Below are 25,794 nucleotides of genomic sequence, written 5' to 3'. Positions count from 1 at the left end.
TTTGCTGTACTTTTCGGCAATTAATGTCTTTAAAGGCATGACCCAGAAGTGAGGTGAAGTTACTGACATCAACTTATTAACATTTCTCTAAGTGCCTCTTGTAATTTGGAAAACTGAACTGAAGTCCTAATCGCTTGTTTATGACCTCCCTGTGTCTCGACGTGCGAACGCTGATAGCATGCAAATCTCATACGATATAATGCTCATCGTAGAGCTTATGTCATGAGATTCATCGCATGCCACTTTGGTGTTTTGACAGCTATGTTTTTATGTACACGAAGTCTTTAAGGTGCGGGCCCACTGTCTTTCATTTAATTTCATTTGTTTTAGCTGCATTTGTGTGTTATGAATACTATGTATTGAGAAGACCTACATGGTTAATAAATACTTTGATCCCGAAGTGTGATCCAAAGATTGCACTATTTATTGATCCTGTAGGTTTCGGCTTACTGTAGTAGAATATTCCGCTAAGCGGCTAAAACCATACATAGAAATTTTTCACTTGGCGAGCAATGGAATTATTTAATTTTTTTCTTATTTGCTAAAGTAATAATAAAAATTACTCCATGTTTACTTCAATGGAATTATTTATTCTTATTTGCTAAAGTATTAATAAAAATTACTCCATGTTTACTTCACAAACGATGGCACAGGTAATTTTGATATTTATGTTTAAAATTTTTTTGTTTTGGTTTTTATAGTGTACAGGAACAAACCTATTATAACAACTCTGATTTTACTCAGCTGATTGCTCGAAATTGCTCCCAAAAGCCTGGTAAGCTGTCTGAAGCAAAAGCCGGGTTATTTAATCGTATTGTAAGTGATATTTATAAATGGATATTTTATAGTAGTGATGCTGCGTCAACTTTCAAATTTACTTAGAGGGCAATTAAAAAGTAATGGTAACTCCTTCAAGATTTTTACTGCCACATCGTGCATGGAATGTAGCCGTGGATTTTATTGCACAAAAGCTACGAATGGAGGTGATGGACAAAGTAACAGCAATACTAGTGGAGATGGGGAAAAGCAGAAAATACGTAAACCCCCGCTACCAGCAGTTCAAAATCCTTTCGCCAACGTAACAAACAAAACTAGAGAGTCGTACCTGGTTATGTTGGAACTATTCACTGAGCGTGACGTTCACCGTCGCAATCATGTTGAGTTTATATATGCTGCTCTCCGCAATATGGCTGATTTTGGTGTGGAACACGATATAGAAGTGTATAAAGCTCTAATCAACGTTATGCCCAAAGGAAAGTTTATACCCAACAATGTTTTTCAAGCTGAATTCATGCATTACCCCAAGCAACAGCAGTGCATAATAGATTTGTTAGAACAAATGGAAGATTTGGGTGTAATTCCTGATTACGAAATGGAGGCTATGCTGCTGAATATATTTGGACGTCGAGGGCATCCGTTACGAAAGTACTGGCGTATGATGTACTGGATGCCCAAGTTTAAGAATTTATCGCCATGGCCGCTACCTAACCCAGTTCCAGATGATACACTGGAGATTGCTAAGATAGCCATAGAACGGATGTGCACAGTCGATGTACGGTCAAAGGTTTCGCTATACGAAACTAAAACTGTGAAAGATGCCATTGATGACACTTGGATTGTAAGTGGAATGAGCGTGGAGCAGTCTCAGCTCTTACGTGTTCATGAGCGCCACAAAGCCATCTACATAGAAGGCCCGTTTTTGATTTGGTTGCGAAATCGCTCTATTAACTACTTTACTTTACGTGCTGATCCAGATCCAGATTTCCTACAGAGTCTACAAGAAGATCAAGAAGATACAGATGGTAAGTAAACATTTACTTATAAAAATATGTAAGTTATATCCTTAAACTTTACGACTTGTTTGAGCTATTTGCTGACATTCTGCTATTATTAGATGTTTCAAAATTAGGGACGCCTTTCTTTGGCACAGCGATGCCACGACCTCAGAATCAAGTTGGTAAACACCGTTCAGTTCATCAGCAAGAAGACGGTACAATATTCGCCATATGCGCCACGGGTACTTCAACCAAAGATTCGTTACTATCCTGGATACGATTGCTGGAGATTAACGGAAACCCAGCGTTGGGGGAAATACCAGTACTATTTAGGTTTACATCTGCTGTCGCGGCGAGAGCAATTGAGATAGAGAGTCCAATGAAATCAGACAAAGACAACGAAAGTCCAAGCAAAACAGTTTCCGATTAATCAGTCAAATAGGTAGATACAACCCATATCCTGTAAACTAAAATATTATTATTGAGTATAATAAACATATAAAATCTGTAGGATATCATCTTCCATTTTTTATTGGATAGTACTTTCACACATCAGAAAATCAGTAGTAAATAATCTGAACTTCCAGCTCACCAGCACGTGAGGAATTTTTTAAAAAGGACTTTTAAGTTTAAGTATTACCATAATGATTATAAAGCATTTGGAACCAAATGGAATATGAATGAAATTTATTTTTTTATTTACACTTATCCTTTTTCAAGCATATAAGAAATGCTTTTAAAAGATTAAACCTAAACATTCGTGAAGGTTTTCTCTTAGCCTCAGCTTTTAGTAAGCAATGGGAAAATTCCTCGTATAATCTATAGCTTTTAAATCGGAAATAGTAAAGCTGATCTAAAGGAATATATTCTCAAGATTTCTCATATATTTTATTATATTTATTTCTCGCATTATTTTATATGGTAATCGTATGTCCGTTATTTATTCCGATCCTAAAGGATTTCTGACGTGCACTACGCTTATTTGGGTTTTGTCTCACGTGTGATTAAAAAAACTAAATTTGTCGCACTATGTATTAGAATAAGCAAAAGAATTAACAAAAAGCACTGCATCCTGTCATATATACATATTACACTTAAATAGCATTTACAAGAGTTGGCTTTCTGTGAACACGCAATTTATTACCTTATATAAATCCATAAACAATTAAGGACTTTTAAATATTGAGAGCTCAACGATAGAACGCGGAATAAATTTAACACTCATATTAAAATACATATTGAATACATATGCAGATTCTCGTTAATGAGGTATCTGTTCATCAAATCTAATTTTATGAGAATTTTCAAGGATAACACTCTTTGTATATGTGTTTGGAGACGGTTAATCACAGTAGTATTGTTTCATATATGCATATGCAGTATATACGAATATTGCACAGATAAGTAATTTTAACTATGGCTATGACTAGAATTCATATTTCTACAAAGTCAAGAGAGCTAATTCACAAAGTGAATTCACGTTGAATCATAGATTATAAAAACGTATTTATGTATATGATAGTACTTTAAATAAAGTTAAGTATAATATTTATTAAATCTCGCAATTAAGTAGTTTAGTTAATTTACATTTTTACGCAATTTTACCCGGCGGATTTGTTGAGAGGAAATACTTTCGTTACTACACCAATTCCTTTACTTGTGCCCTCGCGAAATAGCATACGCATGCCTGGTCGTACATATTCAGGATGTCCAAAGAATTGGAACAAAACTGAAGCGCTGTCATTGGTGCCCATCTTTTCACGCTCTTCGATCGCTCGTATAATTGCTGTTTGACGAATACTGCCTATATGTATAGTGGTCTGGAAACCTACGTAAATTGCGGTCGCATGAAACAGGACGGACACTTCAGCCTAACAAAAAAACGGCCAAAATTCAACCCATTCGGTACTATTAGGATGCACAGTGAATTTAATATCTCACCTGGAATAAAAGTGTGCCGAATGGTTCGTCGTCAGGATCACCAGTATCGGCCAACAGTGCCATACCACTTCTAAGCTGAGGAAGATACTGATTGGGAGTGAAAGATAGAGAAGCGCTTTGGCCCGCACGCACTACACGGCACGGTGCCTTGTTTCGATGAATTGTATGTACATTAACGGAATGAAAGCTTCCGTCTGGCAAGGGACCAATTTTCATCTGCATATTTTCTGTGAGCACGCCTTTTACTAGCAAGCCACCAACTACAGGACCAACTTCGGTTACTCGAAAAATTTCGTCTATGTGAAATTCACTCGACTCTTGTTCTAAACGCTCTTTTTCAAGATTACTTATACTCGGCGATAGAACGTAGAGAAATTTTGTAACAAGATTGAGTCCAGCACCAGTAACGTTTGAAACGCAAAATATCGGTACAACGTTTTCCGAGACCTGATTTGATGCTGCCGAGATAGCTTCATCTGCATTTGTAATTATAAATGGCACCTTTCGGCATCCTACCGAAGTAAGAAGTTGGCGCAGCTCCTGCACTGTTTGATCCGGACTAGTAATATCCGTCTTGGTGACCACGATAAAGAAGGGCATATCCAAAGCGCGGACAATAGAGAGATGTTCCTTGCTAGTGCCGGTACATCCGCTTCCAGCAGATACGACCAACATAGCGTAGTGGGGTGAATAGCCTAATAGTGCCTGCACTGTTGTTCGCATATAGCGTCTATGACCTGCCAAATCCATAAATGTGACCAACTTTGTAGAGCGATCGCTAATTTCCTCGGCTGTCATCATTTCATTGTATTTGTAGTTGATAATTGTACCCTATTATTGAAGGAAAGTTAAAAAAAATTGTATTGACTAATTGCAACTAGAATTTTAGACTGAAATTTCATGTTACCTCCGAATCGAATCCAAGAGTCTCGTGTGATATGCTTGAAGTGCGACCCGATTGAATTTCGTGCATATGTCTAAACATAATAAGCCGAGCCAAGCCACGCCCATTGTCAAATTCGCCCTGTGTAAGCACACCTAGCAGTGTGGATTTGCCAGCCTCGGCGCCACCCAGCACTGCAACTCGAATCTCAATATTATGTTGATCGTCAGGTATTTTGCGAACTAAAACCTCAGCCACCGATCGACGTGTAGCAACATACTTTCGTCGTAAAACTGAGGTACTGGCGCCTAACTTTTGGGCCATTTGTTTAAGTGTGCTCAGTGAAGCGTTCATATCCTTTTCGTTAAGTCCGTGTAGATGCCCGGAGTCAGATACGCCTATTTCGTAAACTGCTTCACCATTACCTTCCCGAAGTCTCCATTTCATTTGTGTAACAAGGTGTTCAAAGCGATGCTTAGATGGACTGATTAGTTTTAGTTTGTACTCAATATTTCCTAATTGCGGTTCGGGTGGCAAAATACCACGATCGAAATCAATAATAATTTTGTTATTCTGCATATCTAATTCTCCTTCGCTGCTACTGCCACTCCCGCAATCACTGCCCTTTTTATGTGAGCTTACTTTTGATTTTCCCACGGACTTGCGATTTTTTGCTTCACTTCTCCGAGTTGGACGGTTGTTATTTGTTTTGTCGATATCATGAATTCCCTCATCGGGATCGAAGAGACTTAAGAGTCCACAATCCATGCTCTGTAGAACAATTGAAGTTATCATTAGTAATGTAAAGATCGAGGAATTGTGGTTGACCAATTAAATAAGCATTCTGAAAAATTTACTGATTGGTACGATTTGAGGGTAAGAGGCATTAGTGGCTTCAACTTTTTCACTATTGGAGATGAAACCAGCATTACTGTTAATATCGAACGTTACAGGTAAATGATTTGCAACTGCCTGGGTTCTCAAATCAAACTAATCCCCTAAGTGCTAAATACCTCCTGTAAGGAATTACCGGTGGAGGTAACCGAAATATCTAAAGAACTGAAAGTTAACGATTATTTTTGTTTTACTTTTCTTACTAAAATTTTCTTCAAAATTTTTTTTTTGAATTTGGTATTCTATCTAAAAATTAAGTGGGTCATGATTCAAAGCTACGGCTGTAAAAATGGTAGTTTCCCCATCCTAAATACTCGTTTATTTTAATTCAAGCTTAGTATTTTCACTACTAATGAAAAAAGCATTTTAGCTAAATACTTTTATAAGACAAAATTATTTAGCTTCTTAAAAAGTAACTCACGCTTAGTTTTTTTAAAGTTTATTTTATTTTTTATTCCTATCTACCCTTAATAAGTTATGTCCTATTACATATTTTAGAAAAAAGTGCTTCAGTTTTGCACAATCCTTTACATATTTCTTCAATCGGCGCATACATTATTTGCTAGGTGCTGTTGAGAAGCCTTTCTTGTAGAAATACTCTCGGAAGCAGGCTTGTAATTGAATGTCAATGATCGAAAAAAATGTTTCAGCTATGGCGAACGCCGTTGGGCAGGGGTCCGAAAATAGTTTTATTTTTTCCTTTAAATTTATTTTTCGACACTTTGACTATATTCTATTCTTTTGTTCTATTACTGGTGAAAACAAATATTTAACAGTAGCAATCTTATTGTTGTTGTTGCAACATTCCCCATAGATTTTGTAGAATGCTTTTCGAGTGCGCAAATTGAAACACAAAACTTGAACGCACAGTAACGTAGACCCGATTGCAGCGAGAACACTTCGGCACAGCCCAAAAAAATAGACAATTTTTTTCCGCTTAATTTATTTTTGACTCGTATACTTTTTTCAACAGCAGAATAGCAGAAAAAATCTATCTTAAATGTTGTTCACATATGCATGTGTCCATGAACTTGATTTAAAAGCAAAACACTGGATATACGAAAGAGCGCTTTTACCAAATTCTTACCGCCTGATATTTTACGGTGATTGTTTTTCTTTATGCCAGCTATGCGCACACAAATATTATGCACATTATAAAACATTCGTATGCAATATGTAATCTTTTGCTTTCATGGATGAACATGATTTGGTTCACAAAATTTCGCGATTTGCAACAACAAAAAACAAAAGTACATAAATGTCGAAAACTGATTTCAGTCACTTTGATGACCTTGACTGTGTTGGGCTTGTTTATGTTTAAAGCGAAGCATACCACTATTCTGCTTTTCTTTGAATTTCAAACTACATATCCGCTTGAACTACATACTGTATATGTACGTGTGCTTAATTTTCCTTCTTTCAATCGGCCAATAAATATATATACAAATATTTTTTGCCTTTATCTCTCGTTCAATTTAGTCTAACAGTATATCTTAAGAGGAAGCGCTTATGTTTGTTTTCAAGAAACTCTTACTCGTATAACTAAAAATCGATTTATTGCAACACTGCTGTAAAACCAACGACTGCAAACAAGACAATGTTAAGCGGTGAAAAAATTCATACATACATAACTAACGGGTGTTTTCTTAAAGTGATTTCTTTTCTTGGAAAGAAATCTTTCATCTCTTCATATGTCGATATTACGAAAATATTAGCAATCGCAATATGGAAACATAATATTAGAACAAGAAAAATTCAACACTTTCACAAATTATATATTTAATATAATAATAAATAAATATATATATATATATATATATATATATATCAATATCAAAAAATAGAGGAATGTGGTCATCAATATATATATATATATATTTCTTATTTGATGATATACATATATATATGTATATTGAAGACCACATTCCTCTTATTTTTGATTTCATTTACAATGGTTTTGTTGATATTTGCATTTTCTCCTCTCTCTGATTTAGTGGACACTTTTTCCCTTCAAAAGCTTTTTTTTTTGTTCGTTAAGGTTCTTAATTAAAAACAATTCGTTTGTTCATTATATGCGATTTTCGTATAATCGAATACAGTAATTTTTTATTAACGAGGTTTACTTGGACAGAACTAAAAAAATTTGATTATTCGATATTTTTCAAGTAAAGGACGTTCAAAAAAAAAAAGTGCACAAAAATATCCCTTTTTTCTACGAATTCCTAGCTGGAGCAGCAATTTTTTTTTTGCTAAGAGATTTCATAATCGGTACACAGATTAGTACGTTTTTAGTTCGATATTATAACAGAGGAAGAAAAAATGACAGCAAAGTTGTTTTGCCTTAAATGAATATTAAGCGAAAAAACTCAAAAATATTTTAATTTTTAAAATAATTCTTCAGCAAACGCTTTGGATTCTTTCAAAATCACGACGAAATTTTGTAAAACTTTCATCATTGGGCCCAGGAAACATGCTGTTTCGACAGGTTGGGTCCAGAGGGAGAGGGGTGTTAGATGAGTCGGTTTTAGGGGGCATGTGAAGAGGTGGTTAGTTTCGTGCGGGGTACCTTCACATGCCGGAATAAGTATACTAGCCCTGTCTAGTGAACTGCATAATTTCGAGCTCTGCAGCTTTGCCTAAGTTCGACGAAAGTTGAACAGTTGAGCAGGAGCTATCGCACTCGTCCTCAGTTCAGCTCCAATGTCATGCGAAAACGTAATAATTTATTTATTTATTTAACAAACGCCAATCGGCAATATACATACAAATAAAAAGAGGGTACAGAAACAGAATTTATAGAGGGCTGGTTAGTAATACAATGATAAAGAAAATGGGCCAGAAGGTTCTTGAGAAAAATCTATAGGATGATATTTTTGGCATTTCGCAGAAAAGTATCGTAGGTTCCACCATAGAAGTCGAGAACACCATGAAGTGAGTTGACACTGATGGCTATTCTATTGCACGGGCCGTGATAGACGTAGCTTTTGTAAGTAGCGACTGTTTTCAGTAGACGACTATTCCTAAGAGTGAGACCAGCCGGGGCAAGATCGAAGGAGCTGCGTACTTCCGGGGCATCAATAATACCATTTACCACTTTATAGAAGAACGCCAGATCAGTTATGCGTCGGCGAGCCCGCAGACTGTTGATGTTGTACCGAATGTAGATATCTTCTGTAGTTGAAGCGGTTGATGATGAATGTCGGAAGGCTAAGGTCTTGCAGAGCTTACGCTGCACTCTTTCAAGTCTAGTAATGCCTGCTTCAGTGTATGGAGACCAGATTATGGATCCGTACTCCAGTATTGGAAGAACTTGAGTTTTGAAAAGACAAATCAGGGAGTAGGGATTCTTGAAGTCCTTACTATTCCTAGTTATAAAACCGAGTATCTTAAAAGCTCTCTGAGTTATTCCGTCTATATGCTTGTGGAAAGTTAGTTTTGTGTCAATCGTGACACCGAGGTCTTTGATGTCATCCACCTCCCTTATTTTATCACCATTGAGTGTGTACACTGCAGGTAAGGGAGTGCGCGATCTCGAGAAGCACATCACAGCACAATTTTTAAAGTTGAGATCCAGTTTGTTCCTTGCACACCAGCCAGAGAGATTATCGACGTCCTGTTGTAGTAGATGACTATCCAGCACACTAGTGATTGATCGATAAACTTTAAGATCGTCTGCAAAGAGTAGGTATTCCGAGTTGAAGTCGTTACCAATATCATTCACGAATATGCTGAAAAGAATCGGACCGAGGTGAGAACCTTGCGGAACACCCGAGTTAGCCACATATTCATCGGATAGGTGGCCATCCACTTTGACCTGCAGGTGCCTACCAGCTAGATATGACCTAAGCCAGTCTAACGCTTTGCCGCAGACGCCATATTTCCTGAGCTTGTATAGCAAGATGTCATGGTCAACTCGATCGAACGCTTTTCTGAAGTCAGTATAGATGCTATGAACACAGGTGTTGGTATTCAGTGAGTTCAGTAGATAGTTGGTGTAGGCGAAAAGGTTAGTTGACGTTGAACGGCTACTAATAAAACCATGCTGTCTTGTGGTAATGATTGGATCAAAAGCAGCAGAGAGTTTTGGTAGGATCAGCTTTTCAAAAAGTTTAGCCAAGGCCGACTGAATGCAGATTGGCCGATAATTCGTGACTGTATTCTTTGGACCTTCTTTATGAATGGGGCTGATGTACGAGAGTTTCCAGTCTGTAGGAAAAACACCACACTGCAGAGACGATTGGAAAATGTGTGTCAGCGGTTCACAGAGGCCATTGGCGCAGTTCTTAAGAAAGGCATTCGGTAGGCCATCAGGTCCCGCACCTTTACTAGGATCTACGGAGTTCAGTTGCTTGAAGACATTGTCAAAGGTAACCTCAAAGTCATTTAGGTTTACCGATTGCGTGTAAGGGTGTGAGTGTGCTAGGGTTACGCTATCGTCAGACACCGGTGCATATATGCTTTTAAAGAACTGTGCAAATAAGTTACTGATCTCTACGCCACTTGATGCTGATTGATTATCCCAGACCATGGATGCTGGAATGTCACTGTTTCCTCGCTTCTTATCCTTGATATACTTCCAGAACGCCTTGGTATCACCTTTCAGTGACCCTTCTACCCTATCAACATACGCATTATAACACTTGTTGCAGAGATTTTTGCACTCTTGCCTCAGGTTACTAAAGAGTGTGTAGTTTCGCCTGGTTTTCTGTTTTTTATACTGTGCGTGCGCTGCTTTTTTCAGGATGATTTTCTCAGTTAATTCCCTAGAAAACCAAGGTGGAGATCTACTGGGTTTGCTGAAGTAAACCGGCACGAATTGGGTAACACCTTCCTGAATAATGTTGTAGAGCCAACGCAGTTTATCATCAACAGATTTTTGCTGGTATAAATCTGTCCAATTGGTTCTCATAAAAAAGACATTCAAGCTGACATAGTCCGCCTTCTTGAAAGCATAGTTAGGGATACCGACCGGTGTTAAGCTAGGCTGTAAGTTGAGCTGACAGGCTAGGGCCGGGTGATACTTGTCCTCAGGAACCAGAGCAACAGTTCCATACGGGATTGTGTCAGTGTTGCTGAAGCCAAAAGTCGAGTAAGTTTCCCTGCTCATTGAATACACGATTGCATTGCTTGCATCCGGATGTAGAGTAGCTGTCGTATAACAATCTCGTGCATTCATTTCTGGGTGAGCTACTTGCCATGTTGAAGTCACCAAGGACCAATAGACTGGCATTCTGGAAGCTATCGGAAAGAAAAGAAATAGCAGATAAGTGCGTGTGATAGGCTTCGTACGTGGTATGTGGCGGTATATAGACACAGCCTAAAATAAGATTGCCATTGTTAATCTTAATTTTAATAAAGAGTTCCTCAATATTGTTTTCCTTGATTCGAATCGATTCTACTTGAATGTGCCGTTTTGTAGCTATGAGCACATCTCCACCACGCTGACAACCACTCGTTGCCTGGTTACGATCTCTGCGATAGATGTTGTAAGTGGGGTCCAGTACTTCACCGTCATGTATAGCGGGCTGTAGCCAGGTTTCGGTGATGCAGATGATATCGTAGTGACTAATTGACGTGGCTTTGAGAAATTCACAGAGTTTTGTGCGTAGACCGCGAACATTCTGGTAGTAGACGGTGAGATTTGTCACTTTCCTCCTCCTCTCTGATCGAACGAAAATTCTTTGTTACTATTTTCGGTATGCCATTCACATATTTTATTGTCTTGCTCAAATCACCATTCTTCTCAAGGGAGGCAAGGTCAGATCGTAAGCTCTTCAGATATTCCTGCTGTGTTGGAGTGAGATCCGGTTTGAAAGATATCGTGGTGTTACCATCAGCTGGCTTACCTTTGAGTAAGGTGATTGCATCCGTTGCAGTTGGGGTCACTACAAGTAGTGGACGGGAACGACCTGGTGTGTGTCGTCCCAGTCTACGAAGTTTTAGACCAGTTGAGTCACAAGATAACTCTGGTGGCAGGATAGATGACAGACTTGATCTATCATCCTCCAGCCGCTCCTTTCCAGTTGCTTTAGATGATTCAGGGACGTTGAACGCAATGACATTAGCCTCGCGGCGTTTACGTTCGCTCAGCTCTACGAAAACTGCTTCATTGGATGCCGGTAAGCTCACATGGGAGTTAATCTTATTCTCGACTAACGTTAACCTGTCATCAATTTTTGAGCATTTATTGGAGAGGTTAACATTTTGTTGGGACAGCTTACTAACCTCTGCTCTGATGTCTACCAGATTGCTTGTAATTTCGGACCTAAAGGCCTCAAATTTTTGCTCATACTGCTTGGTGAAACGCACAAAGTGTTTATCCAGCAGACTATCGAGATTGCCCATCGGATCCCGTATGTCGTCCTCCTCTAATAGATCGTCGAACGTGCGGACGCAACCTCACTTTCGCACGGATAGCAATGCCAGGCTGCTTCACCTTTCTTAATACGGTTTGCCAGATTCCTAAAATCAGCGGTTGAGAGATTGGTACATTTATGATGAAACCAGAGACGACAATCTGTGCATTGAATACTAGATGTTCCCTCGCGGACAATTACGGAGCATGAATATATGTGAAATATATGTGACAAAAAAAGGCAAGCGAGAGAGTTAAAAAAAAATGCCTCGTTAAAATGAAACCAACTCTATTTGCTAGAACGGAAAACTACAGTATACCGTTGACAAACATAGTATGTACATAGCTGTTCAAGCAGTATGTTGTTTAAAATATTTACAAAGCATTTTTGCGAAAACAACCTTTATAATTATTTATGTATATACATATATGTAATTGGCGCGTACACCCTTTTTGGGTGTTTGCCCGAGCTCCCGCTCCTATTTGTGGTGTGTGTCTTGATGTTGTTCCTTATTTACCTCACCTTAAATAGATGGGTACCTAATTAATGTGTATATCGCTCGTTTGCTGGAAGAACGTTATAGCTCAAAATACCAAATATTCGAGAGATATCGCTTCAGAATTATTAGATATTTTAATACTTTGTGTGTAAATCTACCACTTTGTTTTGGAATCTGCAATTTTTAGGCCGACTACAAAGTTTACAATCAGTTACTTATCTAAACAATTTGTTTGTAGATTATGCACCTCTTGGTCATCTATGCCTCTTGCAGTAACGATTTGAGGTTCCATGCACTTGGCGTCAACTATGTACATATGTACGTATATGTTGCATACATATGTATGTATTTCATCATATTTTGGCATTTTGACAAACAAGAGAACTCAAAACAAACACATATGTATGTATATATATTCATTTTTATAGCTATTTCTCAAAAATGCTTTTCTTTTATTTTGATTAAGATTCGCGTCTTTCTTTTACTACAATATTTAATAGAATTGTTATTGTGCATCTGTTAAAGAAGCGTTGACGTTTGTTTTATCTCGGGCCAATTTTCCTTAGGCAAACAAAGAAATCTTAAACAATGCATAAAATACTCAGTCATTGCACAATATAACATAATTTGGTTTTCTATTAGCATACCTTTCGAAATTTCTTCATACTATAGTTTCATAGATTATTTCATTTTAAAACAACTGAGTAAACTTATTTTACAAGAGGAAATAAAATAAAAAAATACTACAATTTATTGAGAAAGTTTGGACCAGATAAATTCTCTGAACCCATGAACGGGAGCAATAGATTTTTCAGGCCGCAGTGCTAAATCCCCAAATAATACTAATACCGTTTAACGATTGTCAAATGTCTGACGCAATTTCGATCCAAAACTAGCTTAATTTCGTGAAATTTTGCAATAACATTCACATCATTGTGGGTTTTAAATTTTTGTAATGATTTAAACACGCACAAATTATATATAAACGGCTTTATAAAACTTTATATTGTCATTTGAGTATTTCTATATTTTACTTTGTATTTAATCTGTACAACGAAGAACTTTTATTTATTTCCCACAAACTGACGTAAAACTATTTCTTGAAAACGCGTCAACAAATAGCAGAGTTTCCCAGTTTACTTTTCTTTCATTGCAGGGTTTCATTCGGACCCTGTAAGGCAGACTTCACACGACGCAATTTGTTTACGATAATGCTGCTATATCCTAATAACAACCACCGAATTGTGCAAAATTCATTAACGGAATAGTTTATGATAGATGTGATGGTTGACAAATAATTCGTTTTTCAGAACATCAAAACTGAATTTACTCGGCCATTTATATTCACTTTCTCTGCGATTCTAGAACCTACCTTTGTATCTAATCTGCCATTGACATTTTCACTGGTACCACTTTTATTGAGTGATATTTTAAGAATTTATGCTTGTACATGTGAAAGCAGCAATGAAAATATAAATTTCGGAATTTTATCATTGGGAAAGCATACACAAATGGTCACGGATTTCAAGAATATTTATAAGTCAGTATCATATAGTAAACTAATTCGACGGGTGGACCCCGGCGAAGAACTGCCACTTCAGCAGCATTCCTTGTATATGCATGGATAAAAACTAATTCGCCTGATTTTGATAACAATTAACATTTGTGTATATTTTTCTAACTTACGAATTTTGGATAAATATATAAAAATTGTAAACCACAAGACTGTAATCTTAATAATTACTATTGTTTAGTCTGAATAGTAAAAACATATGCACACACACTATTTAAATAAGTATTTGTTTTTGCAGTATTTAATGGAATGATGTATGTACTGATGCGCGTAACTTACACTTTTACAAACATTAATCAACAGTATTAATATGGTACATATATATTGGTTTATAATTAATATTTCTGCAAGATTTGTTCTTAATCAATGACGCAAAGTAAGTATTCCTACAATAAAATTTGTTTCCAAAAAAACTATATGATTTAAAAATAATATCTTATTTCTTCTTAATTTTCCTCAGGTAGAATGATATTCCGTCTCTGTTGAATCCGTAATGCCCGTTGAGATTCTTGAACCTTCTTAAAATGTTGCAACAAGTTTTCAAAATTGATTTTGCTTTTATACTGCAGTGAATTCTTTTCATCGCTGTTAAAAAATATTGCATTAAAAAAAGCTAAAACGGTACTTAAAATTACAAACTTACATTGGCGTTTGACCCCAATAGTTGGGTACACATTGCAAGCGATTCTTTAATAAGTTGAAAGCATCCGTTTGGGGTAACAGCATGAGAACACCAAATAGCGCGTGTGCCAGGTGCTGCGCATCTGCAGAGTTATTTGCTTTTGAAACCAACGTGAGACGTAAGGCTGTTGAATGTAAAATATATTATAAAGGTATATGGGTGGTAGTAGAAATATTAAACAAACATATAAATATGTGAATCTTATTTCTTACGTGCAAAAATCGGCGATTCTATAAGCTGTACTAATTTGTCTAATTCGCTCAGTAGTTCCAAAGTTATTTCCACATCACCGCTGAAAATATACCATAATTACACTATATAACAATTTTAAATTTAAAATTTACATAAACGATGGAGAGATAAAAAAAAAAATTCGTTTCGTTCTGGTGGTGCTGAACAGACTGTTGTGCTTGTCTCTGACTACATAAATAGTCTGGATAAATTTTTCCAAATCAATCGTATCTTCTGTAATTATCTTTTCTTCGAGAATCTGTAGCAGTTAAGTATGAGGGCTACTAGAACAAACCCACATTATATTCCCAGGGAGTTTCTCCGGAAATATTTGGATCTTGACCGAAGTATACTAGAATAGCTTTAGAAAGTTATATATGATTACTTACAACAGTACTACAAGTTGTGAAACATGTTGATAATTTTGCGCCAGCAGGCATAGAGATAGTGTGGAGACAGGACAGTGGGCCCAACTCTTATAAAGACATTTAAATAAATCCGCTGAATGTTCATTTGTAATGTCTCGTAAAGAATTCCGTAGTTCAAAGAGCTCGGGTGATGTCAACAATATCATGTTAAGTAAGCGTACCATTGTCGAGGCAAATTTAGTAACTTCTTCATCAATAATTTCGGCGAAGGTACGATAGATATACTCCGCATTCAGCAATACGCATAATTGCCTGCAATAAAGAATCACGTGAAACTATTTACATGGATATTTTTAAAACACCTCAATGCAAAGCAAAAATCGCCTCTTTTTTTAGATCGTTAAACGACCAATGTAATTTCACATTAAAAGCCGCTGTTGCTTCGTATCAATCAGAATCTACCTAATTATAAGACTTGCACGATTGTCCAAAAACTTCTTTTCCTCGCCAAATAAGTTGATCAAACTTAGGAGGAATTTACGATAGTGCGCTTTATTGAAGTCACTGGAGTCTAATATGGATGAATATATTTAATTATAGAATGGTTTGTCTTGTAGGAGTTCGCTCAATGCACCTACCTTTACTATAAGTTGAATTTAAAATTTCCGCTAACACCGATAAGCACTGAAGTACAACCTCGTCCGAATTGTCCGATAATATGCCTAGCAAGTTAGTACTCAAATTGTTTGCATGCGGTGACATCTAAATAGCAAGAACTCAATATATAGCTGAACAGAGAGAAGGGTGCACATACCTCGTTGGGAAAATGTGTAAATAGATGGTGAATCCATTTTAGCACGGCAACTTTTGTATGCACCGAGTTATGTGTCAAATACTGCGAAAGCACTTCCATGACAGAACGTAAATCTATTTTCTCAATATTTTTCGACTTGTGTTCTTTAGCTGATATTAATAACATTATCGAGGTATTGACAGAAACTGCACACTCCTTGATATCTGTAAAATTTAATGATAAGAAGAAATGAACAGTGTAAATACCACATTTGAATAGCTACTCTTCTTAGATTCAACGTTGTATTCCAGACACGGTAAAATTGCAGTAAATATCCCGCTGGCATAAGGCAATACATTTGGTCCAAATATTTGAACGAATTCGCGTATCCAGGTTATAGCAATTGACTGAAGTTGGATAGTAAGCATTTATTTATCACGTAAATTAAAACAATGTATTGTAGTTACTTTTATAAGTTCATTAGGCGACTGTGCATGAATAATTAGAATATTTATTGTATCCTCCATCCGCACAGAAGTCGAGTCGATTCTAATGGATTTCAGAAACTGGCTTAGCGTTGTTTCGCACCTATAAGAATATGATGTGATAACAAAGCATTCATATAAGGGGAATGCTAACAGAAATTATATACATGCGTTGAATTTCTAGGGTGTTGTCCTCCAACATTGTAAAAAGTCCATCTAAAATGTCTGTTAAATAAATAACCATATTTATTTCGGGAACTGCGTTCAAAATCGATATCCACGATATAACGTATTGTCTAGCAAATGAATTTGTTGCGTAAACGCGTTCTTTTAGAAGTGGTATAAATGCCTCCAAATTAAACGTCTGCGAAGATTCAGTGACAATATCCTAGATAATATTCGGAGAGCAGATTATTTATATTTTATCCATTATTTCTTTCTTTTAGAAAATTACCTTTAGCAAGCGATCCAGCAACTCACTGCCATCCTTTACCATTTGATCAGAATCAGCTACCAACCGTGATAATGCAGAAAATAATTCTGGAAAGAAAGGTATGATAGCTGCTCTCGCTACTTTAACTACATTGTATAAAGATTCGCAGGCGAAATAGCGCACCCGAACATCTGGGTCACTAAGGCAGTTCAGAATAGGTGTAACCAATTCACTCACATAACGCTCCGAATCCTATAAATTAAAAATATCCGTGTAAAATTTATATTGGTACCTCAATGACTCACCTTTCCCAGTCCAAGGCTGGTTGCTGCTAAACCGATTAATCCGCCCTTACGTCGGTTAGGGTCTCGGGACGTCGCGAAATCATTTGAAAGTACTTCTATCAATTTTCGTATCTGTACAGAGTTCTTCTTCATATTAAATTCCGTCACCATCCTGCAAGAGTTCTTCATTTATTTAACAATTCTTGTTCCTAGGGAGCAACTTCAAAATACTTTTCTATTTCCTGTGAGGCTACTTTACGCTTTTCGTAAGCCTTGTCCGCCAGTGCCTTGGCGCAGCTTTCGCTTAAAGGGGCGTATGGGGATTCCATTTCTTACCGCAATGAATACTTTATTATTTCCACTGTCTCTTTGGAGATATCAAACGGAACTTAATCCCATAGAAATGTCATCAATCCAAAATATAATCGCTGTTGTCAAATAACAATGCTTTGTTGTTGGGTTGTCTTATCGATATATCGATATTGCCGATATTTTTTATTTTTGGTTGATGTGTGGGTTCAACGACACAAATAATCTGCACAAACTAAAATTCATGCAGAAATTATGTACTATATCCAATAAATCCATGGTTGAAATAGATAAATTTACGTCAATTTTCGTGAATGAAAAAACATACGAACGAATAGCTAATTACAGTGACGAAATTCGTGTAAATTTTGCTCTTGTTTGGTTTCTTTAGAAGTTTGAGGAAAAATTGTAAACAATTTTCATATAAGTGCTTTATAATATTAATTATCATAATGATTGGCGCTTACACCATTTGTTGAGTGGTTGATGATACAAATTTAAATATTTTATTAAAGTATAGTAAAATAGCACCTGTAATTAGCTTACAGCGTTACCATTCTTTGCACCAATTTTACATACATACATACGTATAATACCCACCTACCCTTAATATGAGCAATTCAGTACTCGCTAATTGTGCATTTTATGGTGGTAGGTTCCGTGGTAGGGCCCTTGTTCGAAACCTATTATGGGACAGAAAAGGTTTTTTTTTCTTCTTCTTAGTTATTTGCACACATTATTTAAAAATAACATTTTACTAAACTAGCCTAAAGCCACAGTAGACATGCTATAAGCGTATTGTTAACATATAACTGTTAAGCTCATGTATGAAGTCTGTATTGCTGTACGGAAGTGAAACATTGCTGGTCTCCAACACCATCACACAGAGGCTACAATCTTTCGTCAACAAATGCCTCCGCATCATATGTAGAATATTCTGACCGAACACCATTGCTTAGAAAACCACCAGATAGGAAGGGGCTTGGCATTAGATGAAGACGACCAGCAGTGGCTAGTTCCATTGTTGTGTTTGTAGCAGCATAAATATTTCCTATACATATACGAGGAATGCTGCTGAAGTAACAGTTCTTGGCCGGATATAAATCCGGGTCGTTCCGGTAACGTAGAACCGACTGTCGTATTAACCGCTTCAAGCTACTGATGAATTTCACGAGGTGTGTGACTATGTAAGTATTTATTAATTATAAAAATGAGGAAATAAGAGAACACTGGTATTTTGTATTAAAGTTATTTGTGTTTTATTCATTTGGAACAAATGCAAGCCCATGAAGGTCCTTCTTGTTCAAAGCGCATTCAACAGTTTATAATACAAGTCCTATCTTAGAAAAAAAACTAGTTCGTATTTTTATTCTCATTTTGTAATTAAATAACCAATGCATTATATATGTTTTGGATACTTTTTAGAATATGAATTCTTCAAAGATTTGGCTGATACCAGACTATTTTACCACTGCGACAACCTGTTACTAATAGTGGTTCCCGAGGGCTGAATCTCGAACTTAAAACTATTTCTGAGTGAGCTCTCATGGTAAGAATCTCTGACAATGGCTGCGATTTTCTATCTGAACTTGAAACATTTTGCGGATATGGATAAATTGAGCAATCGTCAGAGAATCCCAGCAGTCGCACTCCTGTCGCAAATGGTGAGCAAATGATGCGACCATCTGATGAAAAACATGGTTCCTTTATGAATGTTTTCTCTTTGTTCAATTCTTTTATGTAATGGGTCAACTTTTTTGGGTTTTGAAAGATTTTTCTATCGGAATGATTTCCGGTTTGTCTTGATGATGCTGTTGATGATAATGATACAGGCGACAAGGGACGGTGTCTGCTCCTTAAACGGTGATTAGGCGGTGAGTCATCACTTGAAGTACTACTTTCGTCGCTGCTCGCATTTACTGTGGCACCACGGAGCAATCTAAATCCAGAATTTCTAGACATAGGCAATGAGGTAGTGGAATCTCTATTGGGTGCTGCTGCAGGCAGTACACCGCTGCTTATTGCATACACAAAATTGTAAAGATTAGTTGAATTCGTTTCGCGTTCTCTGTTCTGCCGCAAAGCTCGGTCACGCATAGTGACCTCGGCGGCCCAAATATCGGGAACAAATACAGGCATTCCACCGCTACCCGATGCCGCATCAACTTCTGCCGTTGCAAACTGAGTAACAGGATCTGGAACGTAAATTTAGTACTTTATTTTTTATTTAAATCATTTTTGTGTATTACAGTTGTAATAAAAGTAAAGTAGTGCCTAAGTTTGAGGTGAACCGAATTTTATAGATCCATGTATGTTTTTGGTTTCGGCTAGTGCGTGTATAAAGTGCACTCCCCGAAATTATTACAAAGGCACCACATATTGACGAGTTTTGACTATTTACTTACATTTTTTGAAATAATTTTTTTTTATAAAAATATACATATATAGTTCAATCTATAACTAAGACCATAATAATGCAAGTTTTAAACTTTGCACAAGATTTAAAAAAATTGGCCAAATGTTCAACAAAAGTAAAAAAAAAATTGGGTACGCAGTTGTTGTTGTTGTTGTAGCAGCATACACATTCCCCATACATATGTTCCGGCAAGTCTGGAGCTTTATCCACTGCGTGTCACTAGTTCCAGGCGACCAGACAAGACCAGCATTGTCAGCAATTGCCTTAAATGTCGATTTCAACAATTCTTTGTCTTTGCCCCAAGTGCTGTCGGCAAGCGATTTGATGACCTTGTTACGATTTTGGACTTTAGTTGCAATTGCGGTTGTGTGCGCACAGAAGGAGAGCACACTGTCGAAAGTTGCACCCAAAATTTTGGGATTGTTAACACTTTCAATCATTCCCATTGAAGGACGTATTTTAATTCTGCTTCTATATCGAGAAAGATGTGCCGGGTGAATTCTTTAAAGACAACACCTTTTTGCTCCTAGAAATGATCGCTTGGAGCACAGAGCTGTTGTCGTCGTAGCAGCATAAATATTTCTCATACTTGTTTGCAGTGACAGTGCTTAGCCGGATATAAATCTGGGTCGTTCCGATAACGTAGAACCGATTGTCGTGGGAACGTGGAGGTGTATACTGGCTTACTTTTTGATCTGAAGTCTAGGCACCGTTCGACTTCTAGATGCAGTTTGCAATCGGGGATTTTCCCCGAATTTTCCCAAAACTACTTTCAGGGCTTCAAATGGACCTTTTCAAGAGTTTAAAGGCTTCTAATAAAAATAACAAGACCCAGTTCATTTAGCTAGATAAAAGAGCATCCCTTCTTACGCTGCAGAGATTTTGTACATAGGCAGAAATAGCGTAACATTTTTTTTCTTAATTAACAACTTCTGTATCCTATTATATGAGAGCTACTACTTACCTGTAAGATTTGATCGAGGACCACGCAACCTACGATTAACATTTAACAATACATCCTCTGTGTTTTCTCGACTACTGCTTGCTGGTTGACTTTGATCTGCTTCGCCTTCACCTTTATTTGTAGCAGGGGATCGTTTACGTTTTCGTCTATTAATGTCACTTTCATTAATTTTCTTTTCAATTTCAGTAATGTCTTCAGATTCTTCCTCCAAATCATGCACTGTCAACCATTCTGTTGCGCCATCATAACTTATATTCCGGCTAAGGAAACAATGTCCCTTCGGATGTACCTTAATTTAATAATAACAAATAAGAAATATTTTATAATCGTACTATCTAATATATAATATACCTCCAATGCCAAAATAACCTCAGCATCATTCTCTTCTGGAAAATCTGTAACCAATTCAACTCTGTTCTTTTTCTGCTTTTTCGAAAATACATGATCAAACTTGGCTGCTTGAGGTATATACTGTTTGCCCATCTGCATCAGCCTATATATTATAGGCTTTTAAAAATCAAAGCAAAAATATATATAAATATTGGATTATATGTATATCCAAGAACGCATATTCAATAATGAAAGTGCTATAGTCACTACTCGAATAAAAACATGTATCTCTACATCATGCCTCCAAACTAAATTCATCGTTTCTATGACATGAAAAGAGCATTACTTACACGAAAGCCACACAAATCTTTGTGTAAGGTTGTTAAGTCTAAATCGTGTATGATCATGAGATATCCGCCTGTCGTACACAAAACAAGCTTTGAACAATCAGGTGATATGCGACATCGCATTAAGCCACTTGTATGGAAAACTTTTTGGTATATCAGTCCTTGTTCAGTATATGAATTAATATCCCATGTAAAAATACTTCCATCGAATGCAGATGTTACCAGCAGATTATCTTTTTTTGAGTATTCTATGCTTTTCACCCAATTCGAATGCCCTTGAAGGCTGCGCATCTTCGTTTTCATGAAGCGTAAATCCCAAAGAGCGATAGTCGTATCATCGGAGCACGTGGCAAAATGCTTACTGTCAAGGAATCTGTAAAGTTAAATCAATATGCACATATTATAACCATTTAATTCAATGCCTGATCGTCTTACTTGATGCAGTTCACATTTGATGTATGCGCCTCCATGATTCTCTGTGTAGATTGTCTGCTGACGACATCGAACAGTACGATTGCCTTTTTTTCACAAGCGGCAACCAATAAATTCCTTTTTAAACGAACACAATAAATAAATTAAGAATCTTTTGTGACATGACTCAACATATTCACACACACACCCTTCTGGAGAGAATTCCAAGTTGAATACGCCGCCAACGTTTACTGTTAAAGGACTATTATTGGATTTATTATATTTGTCATTCCATTGGTATAAAGGTCGCATTGATTTATATATGCGGCGCATAATAAAATCCTGATCGCCATGACTTCTTAGGATCCCATTTTCCCGTCGCAAAAGCCAACTATGAAAACTCATTCTAGATAGTGTTTCTATTCACTCTTCACAATATTTGCAATGTTTACACGTTTTATATATTGTTTAAAGCCGTACTTGATCAGCTGGAGCTGTGTGCAATGTACACACAAGTCACAAGGCCCAAAAAAACCTTTCTTTGATATTTTTGTAAGCAGTCGAAAACACAATTTTTAAATATACAATGCTTCTTCTTTTTCTAGTGTACACGCAAATTAATGGTACTCATGATGTCGACGCTCACCGATGTTACTGTAGTCTCTGCCTGTTGTCCGTGAAATTTGTGCCCGTAGAAAACATCTGTTTTCTTTTGATTGCTTATTTACACAATACATCGGTTTGTGTGGGTTTGGATTTGGTTATATCGACACAATGTTGCTATTCATACATAATTTTACACACATCCGCGTTATCAGTTACAATTTTTCATTGCATAATAAACCAAAGTCAAAAACCAACTAACAAATAGGTCGTTTATCTATAACTAACATTATTCAACATCGTTTTTGAATTATTTTCATAAACATTTTAATTTTTATAATTTTATTTCGTTAATGATTTCAAAATGTACTATTTGGCAACACTGTATGGTGAGAGACCAATCAGCTGACACGTGTTTCAGAAACAATACAATTTTTTTTAAAATGACGTAAATGTACGTTCCGTGTTATGGTGCTCACACTCATCAACCTGAACGGTCGCCCGTATCAGATGACACGATGAAACTAATGAGAGCCCTATGTAAATGAATTCTCCCCCCGTTTCGTTCCGTAGCATCGTAGATCTTTGACGTGCATTGTGGAATGTTTCCGTAGAATCGCGTCAGCTGATTGCTCTCTCACCACACAGTATTGCCAAACAGTACATTTCGAAATTATTTACAAAACAAACTTGGAATAATTTTAATTTTTATTAAAATAACTTAAAAACAATGTTTTATATTAATTATAGATAAATTAATTATTTGCTTTTGGTGGTTTTTGACTTTGGCATATTATACATTGAAATGTTTTTATTGAAAGCGCAGATGTGTGTAAAAGTATGTATGCAAAAATATGAATGGTAATATTGTGTCGCTACAACCAAACACAAGCCCACACAAACCGATGTATTGTGTAAATATGTTACCAAAGAAAGCTACAGTTTTCTACGGGCACAAGTTTTGCTCAATTTTGTGTATCTTACGGCAACAGACAGGGATTACGCGTGGATGTGGACACCATAAAAGTCACGGTGTACAGAATATAGAAGGTGGTGCCTTCCGAAACCCACTACTTTTTTCTTCGCGATTTCCACAACCGATAACGTCATCTCTTCAACTAAACACGCATAGAGAAGAAAAGTTACTTGATTGTAAATATTCAATGAATTTGTTAAATTCTGAAAGCTCGAATTATAACAATACCTGGAAAGGCGGTTTTTGCCGATGATGCCGTGGCACGAAGCTAGTACTTTATCTAAGAAGAAGGTGCGAAATTAACCTATTTGAAAATAAGCTTACCTGTCATTTGATACAAAACGCTATATTTTTAAGCTAAAATTTGGAAAACACTCTTTGACTCCGTCCGTAGAAGTTCGAACGACGGGTTTCAGGAAAATCAGAGCATAATACTGTTGTCGAACTTCCTAAACAAATCATATATCAAATAAAAGGTAATTTTAGATACTTGTAGAATGATGCTGAGTTCATAAAAATCGCCTCAGTACTTTACGAAATATACGTATTTGATGTTTTGAAATTTCTTTTCTTCGTTCATATTATTTATTTGCTAGATTCTTGAAATTTAAATGTTATCCTTCAAATCAGAAGAACGTCGCTATTCTGCATTTGTTCCATTAGAAGTCGAAACAGGTTTAAATATCAATCACAAGGGATTTTTTGATAAAAAAATTTAAATTAATTTTTTTATTGTGAATATATACAAAGCTTTTGGAATACTAACTGTCAAAAACATATGGCATTAACAAAAATGTATTGTCATTTATTAGATTGGAAATGCAAATCTTTATATTTTTGTAAATACGACATTTACTCTAAAACTAAACGGACGAACATTTATTTGTATTAAAATGGTTGTGCCGATGCCAAACCCAACCAAAGACTTGGTTCTTAAACTTATGGCCGAAAAGGAGATGCTCGAATCCAGAATATCGGAATATGGTAATATTTTAGCGAGTGTAAGTTCTTATTTCACATACAGCATCATTTGTATATATTGTATTATATGTATATGCACAATTGTGTTAATCGAGCAGTTTGCTTTTGTAGAATAACAATGTTGGAATGCAAGGACCTTTGTTGGACGCTGATGGCTTTCCGCGGAGTGATATTGATGTTTGCCAAGTGCGGCAAGCGCGCCAACAAATAATTTGCCTACAAAATGACCATAAAGCGTTGATGAAGGAAATAGAAAAAAATATGCATAAGTTGCACGCAGAAGCAGCGGAAGAACAGTCACAAAGCTTGTCACACAAAGCAGCTGGGATGCACTTGGAAGATGATAATGAATTGTCCAATACTAACAGTGAACACAGTGTTTTGCCAACAGCGCAAGTTATAGTCAAAGTGAATATGATAAGTCGTGGCTCGCCGGCTGAAGAAGCTGTAAGCTGTTAATAAGTTTATACTGGTATTAAGGCAACAAATAAAATAATTTAATTTTTACACAGGGTATTCAAGTTGGTGATGAGATATTGAAATTTGGCACAGTTAACTCCAGGAACTTTCAAAAGGATCTTAGCCAAATCGGCGACATTGTACGCCACATGCAAAATCAGAGAATTCCATTGAAAGTACAGCGTGCAGGTCAACACTTGGATCTAATACTAATACCTAAAACATGGAGCGGCCGCGGACTTCTGGGATGTAATATTGTATTACCAGATGCTTAAATGGCTGCTAATACCTGTTTTGCATTACTGAAATTCTATGATATTAAACAATTTATATAAAACTCAAATGCTTATAATATATGAATTCAAATATTTACAAGCAATGGGATTGTTTGGTTGATTGCTCTAAATTCAATATTCTAACTAAATAATGAATTTTAAGATGAATATACGTGCCCTTTTAATGTTTTTAGCGGCTGGAAAATTTGATAGTTTTGAAACTAAGTTCAGGGTTAAAGCAATGACCTCGTTTCATTTCATGAAAATTGATGTCAGTTAAAAGCTTGAACTTTTAACCTTAAATTAATTTAACATTAACTTAACCTTTGAAAAAACGATAACGAAATGTAGAACAATTCAAGAGAATTTCGGTTAAACCACTTGAACATTATTCATAGCTTGTAGGATTTTAATACATAATTTGCAATTGTAGATAGATTAATGAATATGCAAATAGAGGTGTGGACTTCAACCTCTTCTATTTTTCGTTATGGCATCATCTTTGAGGGCATAAGTCGCAGAATCG

General features: G+C 36.5%; 5 protein-coding genes across 19 annotated transcripts; 2 read left to right on the top strand and 3 right to left on the bottom strand.

Annotated features, from left to right (window-relative positions):
• The first annotated feature begins 741 nt into the window (after nucleotides 1-741).
• On the top strand, nucleotides 742-14,245 carry LOC128856005 (evolutionarily conserved signaling intermediate in Toll pathway, mitochondrial). Of its 3 annotated transcripts, none has more exons than XM_054091336.1 (3): nucleotides 742-1,802; nucleotides 1,895-2,217; nucleotides 14,160-14,245. In XM_054091336.1, the coding sequence occupies exons 1-2, from the start codon at nucleotides 854-856 to the stop codon at nucleotides 2,203-2,205; spliced, it is 1,260 nt and encodes a 419-aa protein (XP_053947311.1). In that variant the 5' UTR covers nucleotides 742-853; the 3' UTR covers nucleotides 2,206-2,217; nucleotides 14,160-14,245. The 3 variants fall into 3 exon arrangements, with proteins under 3 accessions (XP_053947311.1, XP_053947312.1, XP_053947310.1); XM_054091337.1 differs by lacking the exon at nucleotides 14,160-14,245 and adding an exon at nucleotides 2,287-3,217; XM_054091335.1 differs by lacking the exon at nucleotides 14,160-14,245 and having other exon boundaries at nucleotides 1,895-2,280.
• LOC128856002 (GTP-binding protein 2) lies at nucleotides 3,307-13,493 on the bottom strand. 13 transcript variants are annotated; one of them, XM_054091332.1, is made up of 4 exons: nucleotides 13,383-13,483; nucleotides 4,624-5,370; nucleotides 3,717-4,547; nucleotides 3,307-3,646 (listed from the first exon to the last, which is right to left on the bottom strand). In XM_054091332.1, the coding sequence occupies exons 2-4, from the start codon at nucleotides 5,365-5,367 to the stop codon at nucleotides 3,377-3,379; spliced, it is 1,845 nt and encodes a 614-aa protein (XP_053947307.1). In that variant the 5' UTR covers nucleotides 5,368-5,370; nucleotides 13,383-13,483; the 3' UTR covers nucleotides 3,307-3,376. The 13 variants fall into 13 exon arrangements, with proteins under 13 accessions (XP_053947307.1, XP_053947303.1, XP_053947306.1 ...); XM_054091328.1 differs by having other exon boundaries at nucleotides 13,198-13,469; XM_054091331.1 differs by having other exon boundaries at nucleotides 13,321-13,469.
• A 118-nt stretch (nucleotides 14,246-14,363) lies between the features above and the next one.
• Nucleotides 14,364-17,635, bottom strand: LOC128856004 (protein VAC14 homolog). The gene is made up of 13 exons (XM_054091334.1): nucleotides 17,429-17,635; nucleotides 17,219-17,369; nucleotides 16,935-17,165; nucleotides 16,648-16,868; nucleotides 16,463-16,583; nucleotides 16,279-16,402; nucleotides 16,017-16,219; nucleotides 15,841-15,964; nucleotides 15,665-15,773; nucleotides 15,224-15,514; nucleotides 14,816-14,895; nucleotides 14,565-14,727; nucleotides 14,364-14,506 (listed from the first exon to the last, which is right to left on the bottom strand). The coding sequence occupies exons 1-13, from the start codon at nucleotides 17,524-17,526 to the stop codon at nucleotides 14,368-14,370; spliced, it is 2,055 nt and encodes a 684-aa protein (XP_053947309.1). The 5' UTR covers nucleotides 17,527-17,635; the 3' UTR covers nucleotides 14,364-14,367.
• A 1,096-nt stretch (nucleotides 17,636-18,731) lies between these two features.
• LOC128856001 (DDB1- and CUL4-associated factor 10 homolog) lies at nucleotides 18,732-22,628 on the bottom strand. The gene is made up of 6 exons (XM_054091319.1): nucleotides 22,183-22,628; nucleotides 21,999-22,112; nucleotides 21,567-21,936; nucleotides 21,238-21,393; nucleotides 20,887-21,175; nucleotides 18,732-19,701 (listed from the first exon to the last, which is right to left on the bottom strand). Exons 1-6 carry the CDS (start codon nucleotides 22,377-22,379, stop codon nucleotides 18,944-18,946), a joined length of 1,884 nt encoding a protein of 627 aa, XP_053947294.1. The 5' UTR covers nucleotides 22,380-22,628; the 3' UTR covers nucleotides 18,732-18,943.
• Nucleotides 22,629-24,335: 1,707 nt separating this feature from the next.
• LOC128860791 (26S proteasome non-ATPase regulatory subunit 9) lies at nucleotides 24,336-25,372 on the top strand. Its single transcript, XM_054098542.1, has 3 exons — nucleotides 24,336-24,554; nucleotides 24,646-24,981; nucleotides 25,047-25,372. The coding sequence occupies exons 1-3, from the start codon at nucleotides 24,447-24,449 to the stop codon at nucleotides 25,266-25,268; spliced, it is 666 nt and encodes a 221-aa protein (XP_053954517.1). The 5' UTR covers nucleotides 24,336-24,446; the 3' UTR covers nucleotides 25,269-25,372.
• The last annotated feature ends 422 nt before the right edge of the window (nucleotides 25,373-25,794 follow it).

The sequence above is a fragment of the Anastrepha ludens genome, chromosome 2, assembly GCF_028408465.1.
Source record: "Anastrepha ludens isolate Willacy chromosome 2, idAnaLude1.1, whole genome shotgun sequence".
Classification (NCBI taxonomy): Eukaryota; Metazoa; Arthropoda; class Insecta; order Diptera; family Tephritidae; genus Anastrepha; species Anastrepha ludens.
Note: the sequence above shows the minus strand (reverse complement) of the source record. Positions and strands in the feature narration are given on the sequence as shown.

Excerpts from the sequence above, each read along its gene's own strand:
- LOC128856005 (XM_054091336.1), top strand. The coding sequence starts at position 854 with ATGCTGCGTCAACTTTCAAATTTACTTAGAGGGCAATTAAAAAGTAAT. Across the intron at positions 1,803-1,894 it reads AGATCAAGAAGATACAGATG|ATGTTTCAAAATTAGGGACG; the intron begins GTAAGTAAACAT and ends TGCTATTATTAG.
- LOC128856002 (XM_054091321.1), bottom strand. The coding sequence starts at position 10,723 with ATGCCAGTCTATTGGTCCTTGGTGACTTCAACATGGCAAGTAGCTCAC.
- LOC128856004 (XM_054091334.1), bottom strand. The coding sequence starts at position 17,526 with ATGGAATCCCCATACGCCCCTTTAAGCGAAAGCTGCGCCAAGGCACTG. Across the intron at positions 16,869-16,934 it reads TGCTGGATCGCTTGCTAAAG|GATATTGTCACTGAATCTTC; the intron begins GTAATTTTCTAA and ends AATATTATCTAG. Across the intron at positions 14,896-15,223 it reads TCACAACTTGTAGTACTGTT|CGGTGATGTGGAAATAACTT; the intron begins GTAAGTAATCAT and ends GTATATTTTCAG.
- LOC128856001 (XM_054091319.1), bottom strand. The coding sequence starts at position 22,379 with ATGAGTTTTCATAGTTGGCTTTTGCGACGGGAAAATGGGATCCTAAGA. Across the intron at positions 21,937-21,998 it reads TCAAATGTGAACTGCATCAA|ATTCCTTGACAGTAAGCATT; the intron begins GTAAGACGATCA and ends TTAACTTTACAG. Across the intron at positions 21,176-21,237 it reads AGGTTATTTTGGCATTGGAG|GTACATCCGAAGGGACATTG; the intron begins GTATATTATATA and ends TATTAAATTAAG.
- LOC128860791 (XM_054098542.1), top strand. The coding sequence starts at position 24,447 with ATGGTTGTGCCGATGCCAAACCCAACCAAAGACTTGGTTCTTAAACTT. Across the intron at positions 24,555-24,645 it reads ATGGTAATATTTTAGCGAGT|AATAACAATGTTGGAATGCA; the intron begins GTAAGTTCTTAT and ends TTGCTTTTGTAG. Across the intron at positions 24,982-25,046 it reads GCTCGCCGGCTGAAGAAGCT|GGTATTCAAGTTGGTGATGA; the intron begins GTAAGCTGTTAA and ends ATTTTTACACAG.